Here is a 17,197-nt window from a genome sequence, read left to right as displayed (position 1 = left end):
TCCGCCACGTGTGGTCATGCCCTTATTGTGTATTTATGGGAGTGTATATAAAGTGGCCACAGTGGGGTTTGAATTAATCAAAAAAAGTGTATAGATAGAAAGGTAGATAGTCAGGGATAGGGTTAGAGAGATAGTTATGAGATAGAGAAAGATAGATATGAGACATATATATTCATATATAGCTAGAGTAAGAGATAGAAATAAATATGGATGTATACAAATAATACATATATTGTACTAGCTAGGTTTACATATACTTTGTATTGTTTCTTTGCAGGCAGAATGAACTCCCTCCTGTCGTATAAAGGCTTACTGATATCACTAGCTGCATTCTGTCTCCTGGTCAGCGTCATTTATTATCAAAGCTTAAAAAAGGTAATATATAAACATATAAGACTATTTGTAAAGTACATGTTTTTGCTGTTGCTTACATTAGCAATATAGTATAAAATAATTGTGGTGGTTAAATTTGTAAAGAAGGAAGATAATTGCATTAATAAACATTTTGCCTTCAGCTTCTATGCTGCTAATAACATTATCTGTTCTACAGATTTTTGTGAGGAATATGGTTTTGACTTTAGGGGCTGATATTCGGTGCCGGGGGAAACTCTATAAAATATATATTGGATAGAGTACTACTTGTTGAGGGGTCGGGCGACACTCTTGTGGTAGTGTATTTACTGGTGGCGGATTTATCAAATGCATTCAGATTGAAAATTAGGGGTGAAGTAGTCATTGTTTCTTCTATAAGTTTGTGTTGAAATGGTGTCCCTACCCGGCGGATAGTTGTATTGACACCTCCTGAGGAATCATGGGTAGTGGAAAAGGTGTTGTCAAAGGAATTTAGGGAATTTGACTGATTACTCACTGTCAATGTAGTGTCAGTCAGTGGGATCAGGAGCGGTAAATTGAGTTTTTGTGGAATCCATGAATCCTTAGTTGTAGAAATTATATTTGCATATAAGGGTTCTAAAGTGTTAATCAGAGGCGTGGTGGGAATCCCATTATTGATTGAGTCAGTGCTTATTGGTTGTATACCGATTGTATTGGTATCTGCATTAAATGATCTAATGTAATTCTCTTTAGTTGTTTAATTTGTATTGCCCCTATATATATTATTATTATTATTATTATTATTATTAATATTATTAATAATAATAATAATAATAATAATAATAATGATAAATCTTCCAGCTTTTATTGGTATGATGTAGAGACTTCTGATTACTTCTATTATGGTGTGGGTTTTTATTTTGAATAATAGTATCAGGTTGTGTTTTCCTATTTTGTTCTCTCTCATCCCCTACTATGCTCTCTGTACTGTTAGTAGCAAAATCCTGTCGATCTCTTTTAAATTTAGAGGCCTTTTTTCAATTATTTCTCTCTGATCTAATTAGTCTGTTTTTGATTGTTTATTCCAATTTTTTTTAATTATTATAAAACTATCAAAATTTTTTAAAAAAAATGAAACAATCTAAATACTCATCTATGTGGGAAGATCATTCTTAAACTGAATTAATCCGTGTTGTCCCAATGATGAGAGCTTTCCTCTATCTCACTAGTAGTCAATCTCCAAAAATATATCCAAGAAAAGGTAACCGGAGAAAGAAACTAGTATGTATCCAAAAAGTATTAGGAGTTCACAAGGTTAAATCCCAAAAAATCTATCCCCGTAATCCATTTTAGTGAACCAGGTGCTGGCAATGTTCCAAAATCCAGGTAACCATTAACAAGAACAGGAAACATCTAATTAGAAATGCTAGCAGAGCAGCAACCAATGAGAGAAAAGCTCAAGTTGACAGTCAATGAGGAGCTTGGCAAAATAAACATTGATGACGTAGGTGTGGGAAAATAAAATGTAAACAAACAAAGGAGGAAAACCAAAACACTGTAAACGACACAGTCCAGAAAACACACACTTTATAACACAAATCACTGAGGAACAGATAGAAACCAAAATAAAATGACAATTTGATTAATTTTTAAAATGCAAACTAACAAGAAACAAAACGAGTTAGGCCCTGTTCACACTGAGTTTTTTTACACATTTTTTGCCGCGGCAACCGCGTCGGAAAACGCGCGAAAATAAGACCGAAAATGCCTCCCATTGATTTCAATGGGAGGTGGAGGCATTTTTTTCCCACGAGCGGAAAAACCGTCTCCCGGGAAAAAGAAGCGACATGCCCTATCTTCGGGCGTTTACGTCTCTGATCTCCCATTGACATCAATGGGAGGCAGAGAAAGCATATTTCGCTGCGTTTTTGCATGCGGCGCTCAATGGCCGTGAGTGAAAAACGCCACGAAAATCGTGGCAAACAGCGTACAGGCAGATAAAAATCTGCCTCAAAATTCCAGATGGAATTTTGAGGCAGAATTTGCTGCCTGCAAAAAAACTCAGTGTGAACAGAGCCTTAGAGTAATACAAACGGAACTGTCTACAAACACGCCCACAATGAACCCTTACCCCTCACATTTGAACTGGAAGTTGATTTAATTAAGAGAGTGTATTTATAGAGATATGATTTTAGACAATTTTATATAAAGACCCCGATGCGAGCTCGAAACGCGTTACACAGTGTTTGATTTTAGACAATATGAATAAAACATTTGTTCCTGAAAACTGGCCACTAATCCATATCCGTGTAAGAGCGCCCCATTAAGGGTATGAGCACACATAAACTCAAAAACCTCTGAAAATGCGGAGCTGTTTTCAAGGGAAAACCTCTTTATTTTAAGATGTTTTTTAAGCCACTCACGATTTTGGCTCCGTTTTTCGTGACGTTTTTTTACGGCCAAAAACAGCTGAAGAAGTGTTATGCACTTCTTTTTCGCGGCAGTTTTTTTACGCAGCCATTTTTGAAAAACGGCCGCGTCAAAAAAAGGCCCGTCGGAACACAACACCGCTTTTCCCATTGAATTCAATGGGCAGATGTTTGGAGGCGTACTACTTCCAATTTTTCGGCTGTTTTTCGGGCATTTACCACCCGAAAAACGGCCAAAAATAGGCCGTGTGAACATACCCTTTTTTTTCCTCTACTTTTCCTGTAGAGTCCAACAGAGTGGGAGCATTCCAAGTGGAGGACCTCTCTCTATGATATCTATATGCACTACTAGGACAAGAAACAACCCCTTTAAGAAATTAAATCAGCGCATAATTTGGAACCATTTTAGAAAATTAAAATTGATAGGGTGGATATTCACAGACTTTTTATAAGCTCAAATAAAAAATATGTAAAAAACAAAAACACAGACACCATGTTTGTGATTTTTTATAATTTTTTTGCAAATCGGGGGACTAAGGGAAAAAAAAGAAATTGGAGCTAAAAAGAACGCATAAGATTTCACAAACAAAACTGCATAATATAAACAGAAATAAAAGGGTTAATTCCCACCTTACACATTTATGGCATATCCACAGAAGAGCTGGGACACACAAAAAACTACAGAACAGGGGTTGGCTGTTTTCATAACTCCCACTGGAATCAACGGATAGATCTGTGCAGACGCACGGCTACCTCTCCATTCATTCCCCGCCTGGATGCTGCGACTGGCGGGACAGGGGTCAACGACCCATATTTTTGGGAAAAGTGTAGGTCCCATAGCTGGAACCCGCATCTATTACACATTTATGGCATATCCTGTATATATGCTATATATGTCTAAAGTGGGAATACCCTTTTAATGTTTAATATTCCTATTCACATCTGGCTGTTTTTGCCCAACAAAAATGCCCCCAAATTATGTTGAGTATAAATTCATCCTCTGCACTGACACACTTTCAGGGTTTTTTTTAATCTGAGGTTTTTTGGCAATGTGATATTTGATAAAAATGCAGTGGCCAGATGTTTGCTGGCAGTCAAAAGGAGAATATAATAACAAAAATTATTTTTATTTGTATAGCGCCAACATATTCCTCAGCACTATACAGTTCATGGGGTACATTGTACAGACAGTACCAGACATTACATATTGACAAAACTAATTTACAATTCAAACAAGAGGAGTGAGGACCCTGCTCGCAAGAGCTTACAATCTATTATGAAATAAGGGAGACACAAATTGTAAAAAATGCTTAAGTACAATGGTCCAGCCATCTTTTATACATATGGGGTAGTACACATAAAGCTGCATGAACCGGTCACCAGCTAGTGTCAGTGTATGAAAGACGTAAAGTGTATTAGGGTGCAAGGAGTCTGGGGGATACTGCTGAATGAAGGGGCCTCATTACTAATGTAAAGGGGGGCCAGGGAAAGGAATTTGATTATGGAATATTATAGGCCTGTGTAAGAATATGTGTTTTCAGGGAACGTCTAAACTGTGGAAGTTGGGAATTAATCTGATTTTCTGGGGAAGCACATTCCAGAGAACTGGTGCAGCATGAGAAAAATCTTGGAGAAGGGAGTGGGAGGTTCGGATTAGGGCAGAGGTTAATCTGAGGTCGTTGGCAGAACATAGAGCGCGAGTAGGGTGGTAAACTGAGATGAGGGAGGAGATGTAAGGAGGAGCAGCGCTGTGGAGAGCTTTGTGGGTGAGAGTAATAAGTTTGAATTGAATTTTGAGTATGGGCAACCAGTGCAGTGACAGGCAGAGGGGAGATGCATTGGTGTAGCGGTTGGTCAGAAAGATGAGCCTGGCTACTAAATTAAGGATAGATTGGAGAGGGGAGAGTTTAGTGAATGGAAGACCGACTAGTAATGAGTTATAGTAGTCAAGACGAGAGTGAATCAGAGCGACAATGAGAGTTTTGGCTGTTTCCACAGTAAAAAATGGGCAGAATCTGGAGATGTTTTTAAGGTGAAAGTGACAGGAGCGTGAAAGTGATTGAATGTGTGAAGTAAAGGAAAGAAAGATCGGAGTAAAAAATAACCCCAAGACAAGCGGGTGTTATGGCTAGGAGTTATGATAGTGCCACATACTGAGATGGAGACATCAGGTTAAGGAAGGTTAGTAGATGGTGGGAAAACAATGAGCTCAGTTTTAGAAAGATTCCGTTTCAGATAGAGAGAGGACAAGATGTTAGAGACAGCGGATAGACAATCACTGGTGTTTTGTATTAGAGGAGGGGTGATGTAATGGGAAGAGGTATATAGTTAGGTGTGATCAGCGTAGAGATGGTACTGAAAGCCAAATCTGCTGATGGTTTGTCCAATAGGGGCTGTGTAGATGGAAAACAGAAGCGGACGTAGGACTGATCTCTGGGGAACCCCGATAGCAAGGGGAAGAGGAGAAGAAGTAGAACCAGCAAATAACACACTGAATGAGCGGTCAGAGAAATAGGAAGAAAACCAAGAGAGAGCCGTGTCTTTAAGGCCAATAGTGTGGAGCATGTTAAGTAGGAGTTTGTGGTCTACAGTGTCAAAGGCTGCAGAGAGATCCAGAAGAATCAGGAGAGAGTATTTACCGTTAGATTTAGCCGCCAAGAGATCGTTTGAGACTTTAGTAGGGGCAGTCTCTGTGGAGTGTAGAGTGCGGAAACCAGATTGTAAGGGGTCAAGAATTGAGTTAGCAGCGAGACAGCGGATAAGGAGAGAGTAGACCAAGCATTCCAGGAGGTTGGAGATGAAGGGGAGATTCGAGACAGGTCGGTAGTTAGCAGCGCTGGATGGGTCAAGAGTTGTTTTTTCAGTAATGGATTTATAACGGCATGATTAAAAGAGGAGGAAAAAGATTCCAAAAGAAAGGGAGAGGTTAAAAATTTAAGTCAGGTGACTAGTGAGAGCCGGGGAGAGGGATTGGATGAGGTGTGAGGGGATAGGGTCACTGGGGCAGGTAGTAGGACGAGAAGAAAGTAGTCTAGAGGCTTCTTCTGTAATTGTGTCAAATGCTCAAAGTAAAGAAGAGGCAGTGCGGGAGGGAAAGGGGTTCGATGTTACTAGGGGACTGAGAGATAATATCATGCCGGATGTTGTAAATTTTAACTTTAAAATAAGTGGCCAGGTCTTCAGCACTGGAGATCTGGGATTGGCGTCTTAGATAGTGTGGAGAAGAGGGAGGTGAAATAGTCTTGTTTGACATTGTGAAGGGCAGAGTTGTAAGTTCTCCGCATATATTTGTAATGGAAGAAGTCTGCTGACAAGTGCGATTTTCTCCACAGACGTTCGGCACGTCTCGAGCACCACAGAAGAAAGTGTGATTGAGGTGTGTGCCAGGGTATTGTACGTCTTTGCCGGGTGGTTCGGAGTGTAGGGGGGCTGCTTCATTCAAAGCTTTTTTGAGAGTGTTATTGTAATGTTTGGTTGCCAGATTAGGACATGAGAGGAAAGAGATAGGGAACAATGTGGACTGTAAACTGTCTATGAGTTGCTTCTAAAGGCATGTGGATTTCTGTATGTCTGATAAGTAGGCATGTCCTGTGGAGGCAGAGAATTTTTGATAGTAAAGGAGAGGAGGTTGTGGTCAGAGAGCGGGACAGGAGAATTATTAAAGTCAGAAACCGAGCATAGACGGATGAATACAAGGTCAAGCGAATGACCGTCTTCACGTGTAGGAGAGTTAGTAATTTGTGACAGACCTAGGGAGGAGATTAAAGATATAAACTGGGAGGCAGATGGGGAGATTGGGTAATCAATGGGGATGGTTAAAGTCACCCATGATGAGAGGTGGTGTTTCAGGGGGGCTATGTGGCACTATCTACAGAGGGCCCTAAATTTATTGGGGTACAAACTGGTGGCCTAACTTCTATATGGGGGCATAAACAGGGCCTAACGTCTATATAGGGGCAGAAAGTGATGATTTTTGGAATTTTTCTGCCGCCGTGAGTTTCCCCGCAAAGAGGCCCACTCAGTCTGTGTCGCCCAAGGCCCCACATAAACCTGGAGCCAGCCCTGTATTGTGCACACACACACACACACACACACACACACGCATACATACATACATACATACATACGTTACACACACTATGGCCTCATGCACACGACCGCACTGGTATCATTAGGATTCACGGATCCACAACAATTTACCATTATTGGCAAATCCGGACCGTGAAATTACTTTTATTGAGTTTTTGCGGTCCGGATTTGCGGCCCCCACACGGATCTGTGTAAACCACGGTCGTGTGCATAGGGCCAATAGAAATCTATGGATCCGCAATTTATCCGCAAATATGCGAATAAATTACGGCCGAGAAAAAACTGTCATGTGCGTGAGGCCATACTGTACATACACCGTGTTCCAAATTATTATGCACATTGGATTTAAGTGTCATAAACATTTAATTATTAGTTTTTCAATTAAACTCATGGATGGTATTGTGTCTTAGGGCTCTTTAGATCATTGTAATCAATCTCAGATACCTGTGATAATTAGTTTGCCAGGTGTGCCCAATCAAAGGAAAACTGCTTAAGAAGGACGTTCCACATTATTAAGCAGGCCACAGGTTTCAAGCAATATGGGAAAGAAAAAGGATCTCTCTGCTGCCGAAAAGCGTGAAATAGTGCAATACCTTGGACAAGGTATGAAAACATTGGATATTTCAAGAAAACTTAAGCGTGATTATCGTACTGGGAAAAGATTTGTGGCTGATTCAGAGCACAGACGGGTTCGTTCAGAAAAAGGCATAATGAGGAAGGTTTCTGCCAGACAAATTAATAGGATTAGGAGAGCAGCTGCTAAAATGTCATTGCAAAGCAGCAAACAGGTATTTGAAGCCGCTGGTGCCTCTGGAGTCCTGTGAACCTCAAGGTGTAGAATCCTCCAGAGGTTTGCAAGTGTGCATAAAGCTATTATTCGGCAAACCCCTAAACAATGCTCACAAGCAGAAACTGTTGCAGTGGGCTCAGAAATAGATGAAGACTAATTTTCAAACCGTGTTGTTTGCTGATGAGTGCCGTGCAACCCTGGATGGTCCAGATGGATAGAGTAGTGTCCCAACAAGGCTGCGATGTCAGCAAGGAGGTGGCGGAGTCATGTTTTGGGCTGGAATCATGGGGAGAGAGCTGGTAGGCCCCTTTAGGGTCCCTGATAGTGTGAAAATGACCTCTGCAAAGTACGTAGAGTTTATGACTGACCACTTTCTTCCACAAAAAGAAGAACTGTGCCTTCCGTAGCAAATTATCTTCATGCATTACAATGCACCATTTCATTCTGCAAAGAATACCTCTGTGTCATCGACTACTATGGGCATAAAACGAGAGAAACTCATGGTGTGGCCCCCATGCTCCCCTGACCTCAACCATATTGAGAACCTTTGGAGCATCCTCAAGCAAAATATCTATAAGGGTGGGAGGCAGTTCACATCAAAACAGAAGTTCTGGGAGGTTATTCTGACATCCTGCAAAGATATTCAAGCAGAAACTGTTCAAATACTCACAACTTCAATGGATGTAAGAATTGTGAAGGTGATATCAAAGAAGGGGTCCTATGTTAACATGTAACTTGGCCTGTTAAGTTTTTTTTTATTGAAAGAGCTTTTGATTTCTGTAAATATGACCTCCTGATGCTGCAAATTCAACAAATTACCATTTTAGTTCTCTTTACAACCTTTAAAATGTTTTGATCTCTGTTGTGCATAATAATTTGAAACAGTGCATTTTGAGTTTTTTACTTCTACAAAAAAATCTGTTATCATTAGATTTGTTCAATAAAATTTGCACACACATACACACACGCACACACACACACACACACACATGACACAAATATACACATACAGTACGTACGTACGTACGTACGTACGTACGTACGTACGTACATTACATACTCGTGTGTGTGTGTATATATATATATATACATACACATATATATATATGTACACATACACATACACTACACATACAGTACACACATTACACACTACAAACATACAGTACACACTACACATTACATTTACCTTTTATGCAGGTAGCTACCTATATGGATCTTCTCTCGCTATGCAGGGAGACTGCCGGCAGCAGTGTAGTGCAGAGACGCTGCTCGCTGCCCTCTCCGTCCCGACACTGAGCAGGATCACATTACAATAGCGACAGAAGAGTGGAGAGCACGGGGAAAGTCGGGAAGGGGGGTTATTAAGGTGGCACAGGAGAGATGTTCTCTTAAGGAGGCAGCACATCTTGCAGCTGCTAATAAGTGGTGGAAATGTCGGCCAGCAGCTCTGTAATGCCGCCCCCTCTGAGACTCTGCAGGGTGCCGCTTGAGGCCAGAGGGTCAACTCGCCTCATGGTAGGTGCGGCCCTGCCAGACCTCCTTAACATTTACAGACCCCAGAACAAGCCCCCTAAATACAGACCCTTGACCAGACCCCCTAAATAAACACCCAAGACCAGACCCCTAAATACAGACCGAGTGGAGAGGAATCGTGAGGAGTTCTTGGGGGACGTCTCGGTGGACCAGCGCTCCAGCAAAGGGGTAGGAGGAAGCGGCGTTCTGGCTGTGAGAGAGCCAGATCTCCAGGTACGTGTGCTCCAGGTGGTGTTGGTCTGGCTGTGAGAAAGCCAGACCACGTAGTGCATGGACCGACAGTGCATGTGAACAGCTGAGAGAGTCTGTGGGGTGCCTGGAGAGAAGGAGGCGCAGTGTTGGACCAGCTGTGAGAAAGCAGGACCGCATGGTGCACTTACCTAAATCGTAGGGGGCCGGCAGTGAAAGATTGCAGGGTGCCTGGAAAGAAGTTGGAGGAAGTGTTGGTCCGGCTGTGAGAGAGCACGGACCAGCGGCGACTGTGAACAAGGTCAATGAGAACAGATTGCTGGGTGCCTGGGGAATATCGGGTAAACTGCTGGAGAACTGCTGGAGAGGTGAGAGTTGCTTTGGGTGGGGGTCAGTTTCCACAACTGACCAAGAGGAGCTGGTGAAGGTATCGGGGGCAGTGTCATGAATGACACATTTGTCATGGACATACAGGTTCCTGTTTTACAGGCTACAGGTGCCTGTCTACTATTATCGGACATTCCATTGCCAGCACTGACAGAGGGGCCCATGCCGGGATTGATGAAGCAACCAGTGCGAAAAAGGATGGAGGGATTAGGAGGACTTATTTGCCAAATTCTGTTTTCCTTATTATCCATACTTCCAGTATTATCGTTATGGAGGATGCAGTTGGGGAGTCTGATTTGTCATCGTGCCTTAAAACATCTGGTTATTCCATGGAGATAGCTGACACTCAGGACTTTGGAAGTCCAAAGGGACCTTGGTATTCTGGAGGAACACACGGCGAGGCTGAAAAGGGAAAGAGCGCCATTTGGCTTTTGGAACTCAAATTTAGCAGGAATGGTTTGCGGTTGCCATGTCGCATTTGCAAAGCCCCTGAGGAGACAAAAAAGTGGAAACCTCCAAAAAGTGACCCCATTTTGGAAACGACACCCCTTGAGGAAATTATATAAGGGTACAGTGAGCATTTTGTGTTTTACAGAACTTATTGGAAGTAGGCCGTAAAAATGAAAATCTACATTTTTTCAAAGAAAATGTAGGTTTATCTAATTTTTTTTCATTTCCACAAGGACTGAAGGAGAAAAAGCACCACAAGATTTGTAAACCAATTTCTCCCGAGTAAAACAGTACCCCACATGTGGTCATAAACATCTGTTTGGACACACGGTAGGGCTCAGATTGGAAAGAGCACCATTTGGATTTTGGAATGGTTTCTGGGCGCCATGTCACATTTGCTGAGCCCCTGTAGTACTAGTACAGTGGAAACACTTCAAATGTGACTCCATTTGGGAAACTGCACCCCCTGAGGGATCATCTAGGGGTATAGTGAAAATTTTGATCCCAAAGGTTTTTTGCTGAGTTAATTAGAATTAAGCCATGAAAATGAAAAATACTTTTTTTTTCCAATAGGATGTAGTTTTAGGTCAACATTTTTCATTTTTACAAGGAATAGGGAAGAAAAAGCACCCCAACATTTGTAAAGCAATTTCTCCCGAGTACGGTAACACCCCATATGTGGTTATAATTGGCTGTTTACATATATGGGAGCATTCAGAAGAAAAGGAGCGGTATTTATCTTTTGGAGCGTAGATTTTGCTGGAATGGTTTGCGGACGGAATGTTGCATTTGCAAAACCCCTGATGTATAAAACAAAAGTGACCCCGTTTTAGAAACTACACCCTTAAAGGCATTTATCAAGGGGTGTAGTGAGAATTTAGACTCCACAGGTGTTTTTCAGAAATTAATACGCAGTGGATGGTGCAAAGTGAAAATTGCAATTTTTTTCTACTGATCTGCCTATTCACTGAACGATAGGTTGTGCCCCTGGAGAATCTTACCCCATAAATTGTTAAGCGGGTTCTCCCAGGTATGGTAATGCCTTACTTGTGGACATAAATTGCTGTTTCGGCACACTGTAGGGCTAAGAAGGGAAAGACCGCCATTTTGAGCATGGATTTTGCTTGGTAGTAGTTCTGTTTGGGGTTTTGCTGGTATTTCAGTTTATAATGTGGGGGCATATGTAATCTGTGCGGAGTACATGAGGGCATAATAAGAGGGTATAATAATGGGGTAAATAATACAATTATCCATAGATGTGTGTTACGCTGTGAAGCGATCCGTTATGCACAGGCTGGTGTCGCACAGATAAACAGTTTTATTTCTTATCCCCCTTTTGTAACACTCTGCACATTTTGGGCCCTTTTTCTCCTTCTTAATTTGAGAAATTTTGCTGGGAAAGTTTTGCGCTGGTATAATACGGGCGCCCTCGCTTCCAGCGGATGTGCTATGTCTCTTCCCTTTCCTAGTTCCTAAATACTAGGGCCCTGAAACTGAAGGAATATTCCCCTCCGGCCTGCGCATTGAGATGTTTTTTCAATACCGCATTACTAGTGCCATAACTTTTTTATTTTTCAGTTGATTGAGCGGTGTGCGGGCTTGTTTTTTGGGGGACGGGCTGTAGATTTTATTGGTACCATTTTGGAACACATACGACTTTTTGATCACTTTTTATTTCTTTTTTTTGGTAAAGGAAATTACCAAAAACAAGCAATTCTTGAATAGTTTTTTATTGGGTTTTTTTTCGGCATCCACAGTGCGCCATAAATGACATGTTAACTTTATTCTGCGGGTCAATACAATTACGGCGATACCAAATTTACATAGTTTTTTTTATGTATTACAGCTTTTGCACAATAAAATCACTTTTTTAATAAAATCATTTGTTTTCTGTGTCGCCATATTTGAAGACCCATAACTTTTTTATTTTTGCGTGGACAAAGCTGTGTCAGGAATTATTTTTTGCGGGACGGATTGTTGTTTTTCATGGTATTATTTTGGAGTAAATGTGACTTTTTGATCATTTTTTATAGCATTTTTTGGGAGGAGATGTGACATAAAAACAAAGATTATGGCGTTGTTTTTCATTATTTTTTTTTTACGGCGTTCACCGTGCGGGATAATTTACATAATAGTTTTGTAGTTTGGGTCGTTACGGACGCGCGATACCTATTATGTATAGTTTTTTTTACATTTTTTACGTTTTTTCCCATAATAAAAGACTTACTATGGGAAAAAAGTCAGTTTAGCTTTTTTTTTTTTACTTGAAACTTGTGTGTTTTTATTGTTTTACGACATTTTTATTAACTTTTTTTTACTTTTTTGACTTGTCGCACTAGGGCACTTGAGGGCATGATGCCCCGATCGCTACTCTAATACACTGCACTACATATGTAGTGCAGTGTATTAGCGCTGTCAGTTATTCACTGACAGCAAGCCTATGAGGACTCCCGTACAAGGCAGACTTGGACGCAATTATTTGGCCTCCGATTGCCATAGCAACCCAGCGATTGCGTCGTTGGGTTGCCGGTCGGATTAAAACCCATCAGATGCTCCGCTCTATTGAGTGCAGCATCTGAGGGGTTAATCAGCCGGATCGGAGAATAGCTCAGGTCCTGTCAGTTACAGGAAGGTGCCAGCTGTATGATACAGCTGTCACCCCGCGGTGATGGTGCCGGCTCTGCTTCTAAGCCCGCACCATCACTGCGACATAACTGTACTGCGGTTTGCGGGAGCACCTTCGCGCTGTACTGCGGTTTGCGGGAGCACCTTCGCGACAGCGCCGTATATATACAGCAGATGTCGGGAAGGGGTTAAGGAAGACTAGTGCAATTAAATTAGAGGAGCTGCATCCGTTACATAATATTTTAATTGATAAACAAATTTTTTTTAGTAATCGATTGCTACAAATTCGATGTAGTAAAGGAAGATTTAATAGATCTTTTATGCCAAAGGCTATTGCACTTTATAATATGTCTTTATAGTGAGTCATGGTGCTTTTTTTTTTTTATTATATGTCGTTGCTATATGTTGTATTGTTTTGTATGAATATGTACTGTAAATGGGAGTTACTACTGTAAACCAATTTCCCTTTGGGGATAAATAAAGTATTGATCTATCTATCTATCTATCTATCTATCTATCTATCTATCTATCTATCTATCTATCTATCTATCTAATCTATCTATCTACAGACCCCAGAACTGACCCCCCCTAAATACAGACCCCTTTAAAAGAATCCATCCCCTTATAGTTACCTAGCAGCTCATTTATCTCTCTTGCTGCTGTTCTAGGAACTGCAGGTTTCAAAACAGTAACAATAACTGCAGACATTAGGTCATGTAACCTTATGTCTGCAGCAGTGGCGTAATTACCGCTGTAGCAGCCATAGCGGCTGCTGCGGGGCTCGCGCCGCCCAGGCTCTAACATTTATGGGCCGGGCGGCAGGGGGGCGTCCTCATGCCCAGTGGCGTCGCTAGCCCAGGAGGGTGCCCCTGTGCTAGCGACAGCCACATTCACTTGTATCTGCATCCTCTGGACATAGATACAAATCAATATTATAGGCTGCTACTGCCTCTCTGTGGGGGCAGCGGCACCAATGTAACCTGCCGCAGCCACCCCCTCTTGCACTAATTGTACTTGTGTCTACAGCACGCAGATACAAACACATGCATTAGAGCTAATTGGCCGGGCATGTACCGTGCCCGACCATTTAGCAACTTACAATGACGTTGGGTTCAGCGTCTTTCAACGATGCTAGCGGCGCGATTGCATTGACGGGATGTACTAGGGCAAATATTTTTGGTTTCCTTTATTTTTTGTTTATAGTATTAGAGGCTAGTAAGGAAAAGACACAAAACCAGCAGATGACCGCAGACAACAGCACATCTTAAAGGTACAGTGCACTATTATACTTGCATACTATTTCCAATGCCCAGGAGGGCCCAAAATCCTATAAAGCGTGTAATGCAACATTTCCATGTGACTTGGGGATTTATCCCTCACATCTTATACAGGGCCGGTCTTTGGGGAATACTACATGTTATATGGACATTGTATAGCACTGTCATTAGATTACTTTATGTATGGAGCTGTTATTAGGTCTCTAAGTTGGCATTATTTTAGCACTGAATGGTGGTATAAACTCATTGTCTGGCATTGTCTGGCACTTACCATATATTTTTGTAGTACATGTGCTGGGAGCACTGTTAGGCATCGTAATTTAGGCAACTGTAGTATTTGGCCTTCTTTCAGCAGTATTTTGGGCACCATACTGTATGGCGCTTGTAACTGGACACTATATGGTATATATTTTTTTGTACATTGTATGACTGTGGGGGAGGGGAACCCAACAAATGGTACCACACTGAGGCATAATCATAAAGTCGGCCATGGCACAAATGGAATTTAAAATTATAACAGCAGGTTCTCTAATTTGCCAACAAAAAGATACGTGCCGGGTGGGGGTGAGGGTGGGGTTGCGGTGTGTCGTGCTGCAGGAAATGATTATAAGTCTAATAATCAAATAAAACAATTACAATATTGCAAATACATTATATACTAACGTGGGCTCTAGATAAATATTTTTGCATGTTTCAGTAATATCCTAGAAACTTTCCAAACTGGTGTAGCTCCATGTTGAGAATGTTTAACTGGATTGCCACACTATGTAAATACAGTAATAACAAAAGCTTACACGCCTACCTACACTCATAAAACTCACTCATTACGTATAGGCATATACGTGCACATTCAGTACCCTAAGCTTGCTCAGGCCATTTATTTAGACTTTGCACTGTGAGAAGGGTGGAGAACAATCTCCTGGCTATTTGCCACAACTCCCAAAAACAAAACTTTAGTGTACAAATACAGTATCAGACTCAAGCAAAATGCATAAAATACGGTGCCAGAACCAAATTCAGTACATAAAGCACCAGATAATTATATTTATATTAACCAAAGTTAATATAAAAAATACAGCACCAGCGCCATGCTCAGTACATAAATACAGCACCAGAACAAAGCTCAGTACAAGGACAAAGCTTAGAACATAAATAACTTTGGGAAAGAGAAAATAACGCCGGAATACAGTTATAGTGAACTATTCATGCAAAATAGTAATCTAGGATAACTCACCTCTTCAAGATGTGCAGGTTCATGTCAATATTTATACGTGGCGAGTCTTTGACTGTTTTGTCCACATCCACAGTATGCTAGCCATTGGAGTTGACAACAGGTGTCGGCTTTGCAAAGTTCCCCCCTCATACAGACCAATCCAGTCATCCAAGGAGTCTTTTTTCTGTTATTAAAACCAAGCTCAGCACATTAATTTGGTGCCACAACCAAGTTTAATACAGAGATACAGTGATATATTGACAGAACCGAGCTCAGCACATATATACAGCACCAGAACTAAGTTTAGCACATAAATATAGCACCAGAATCAAGCTCAGCACATATATACAGCACCAGAACCAAGCTCAGCACACATATAGAGCACCAGAACCAAGCTCAGTACATATATATAGCACCAGAACCAAGCTCAGCACATATATAGAGCACCAGAACCAAGCTCAGTACATATATACAGTACCAGCATAAATACAGTTCAGTACAGAGATCATATGGAACTTCACAAAAAAGAATGCTACTCCCCCCCATCATCTTGCTTCAGATCATACAGTGTACTGATTAGTCAGAGGCAGAATAAACATTTACACTCAGTGACTCAAAGGTGAAGTTTTCTCAGATTGTAGTCATTCTTTTTTTCTTTACTTCTTTACGTCTCCATTAACTTATGGCCACTACCCATTTAGGCAGAGTTTGACGCTCAGATGTCTTCGGCTTCTTACTTTTTCAACATATTCGCACCTATATACTAAGACAAAATCCTCATGGTGCCACACAGTGTGCCCTTGAATATAATTGCACCATACACTGTGTACTTAAATACAATCATGTCACACACGGAAATAAGGCCGCCAATATACCGCCATTCACTGTGCACATGATTATACAATTACAGTGCCCCATTCATGGGGTCTGTCAGGCAAGGCAGCTGGGCATAGGCTTGCGCAGGGGTCTGGTGGTGTTGGGGAGGGGTAGGGGGGCCCAAGCAGAATACTAGCACCATGTCCCATGGGCATTTAGCAGAGTACTAGTAGTGCTCTACCCAGGACTATGGCTGTGGGGTTGCCCCTGACAACTCTGTCCATATATGGACAGTGACGTCCGGGGCTTCTCCTGAAGTGGAATCCACAGCCAGTGCGTCGGCAATGCTCTGGCTGGGGATTCCACTCCAAGAGGGAACCCCAAAAGCGCTACCTACAGGGAGGGCGGCTATGTGGCACTACCAGGGAGGGTGGCTGTGTAGCACTACCAGGGAGGTTGGCTGTGTGGCACTACTAGGGAGGGGGCTCTGTGGCACTACAAGGGATAGGGGCTGTGTGGCACTACCAGGGAGGGGGGCTGTGTGGCACTACCAGGGAGAGAGGGCTGTGTGGCACTACCAGGGAGAGGGTGCTGTGTGGCACTACATGTAAGGGGGGGGGCTGTGTTGCTCTATCTACAGAGGGCACTAAATTTATGGAGGTACAAACTGGGGGCCTAACTTCTTTATGGGGGCATGTTTTCTGCCATTTTAGTGCCGCAGTGAGTTCCCCCGCAAAGGGGCCTTCTAAGTCTGTGTGGCCCAAGGGCTCACATAAACCTGGAGCCGGCCCTTTGTGTTACTACAGCGGACAGTTACACAATGTAAGTGAAGGGAATTTTGTAAAATTACCCTTCACACACTAATTCTTATTTACGGCTTGTCCACACTTTGCGAAATTGCTGCGTCTTTTCCATCCGGAATTGCAGATGGAAAAAACGCAGCAGAATACAGTAGCAGCAAAGTGGATGAGATTGAACAAATCTCATCCACACGCTGCGTAAATACTGTGCGGAAAAAACGCTCAGAAATTGACCTGTGGTGCGGAAATTTATTCCGCAGCAT

At 42.0% G+C, this 17,197-nt stretch overlaps 1 protein-coding gene across 1 annotated transcript in view; it reads left to right on the top strand.

Moving 5' to 3' along the window:
- The first annotated feature begins 282 nt into the window (after nt 1-282).
- Nucleotides 283-17,197, top strand: part of LOC142662112 (NXPE family member 1-like) — a 181,266-nt gene continuing 164,351 nt past the window's right edge. The window contains exon 1 of the mRNA XM_075840055.1: nt 283-375. Coding sequence (XP_075696170.1) covers nt 283-375 — 93 coding nt within the window. The remainder of the gene's footprint in view (nt 376-17,197) is intronic.

Source organism: Rhinoderma darwinii, chromosome 10 (assembly GCF_050947455.1).
Source record: "Rhinoderma darwinii isolate aRhiDar2 chromosome 10, aRhiDar2.hap1, whole genome shotgun sequence".
Lineage (NCBI taxonomy): Eukaryota > Metazoa > Chordata > Amphibia > Anura > Rhinodermatidae > Rhinoderma > Rhinoderma darwinii.
Note: the sequence above shows the minus strand (reverse complement) of the source record. Positions and strands in the feature narration are given on the sequence as shown.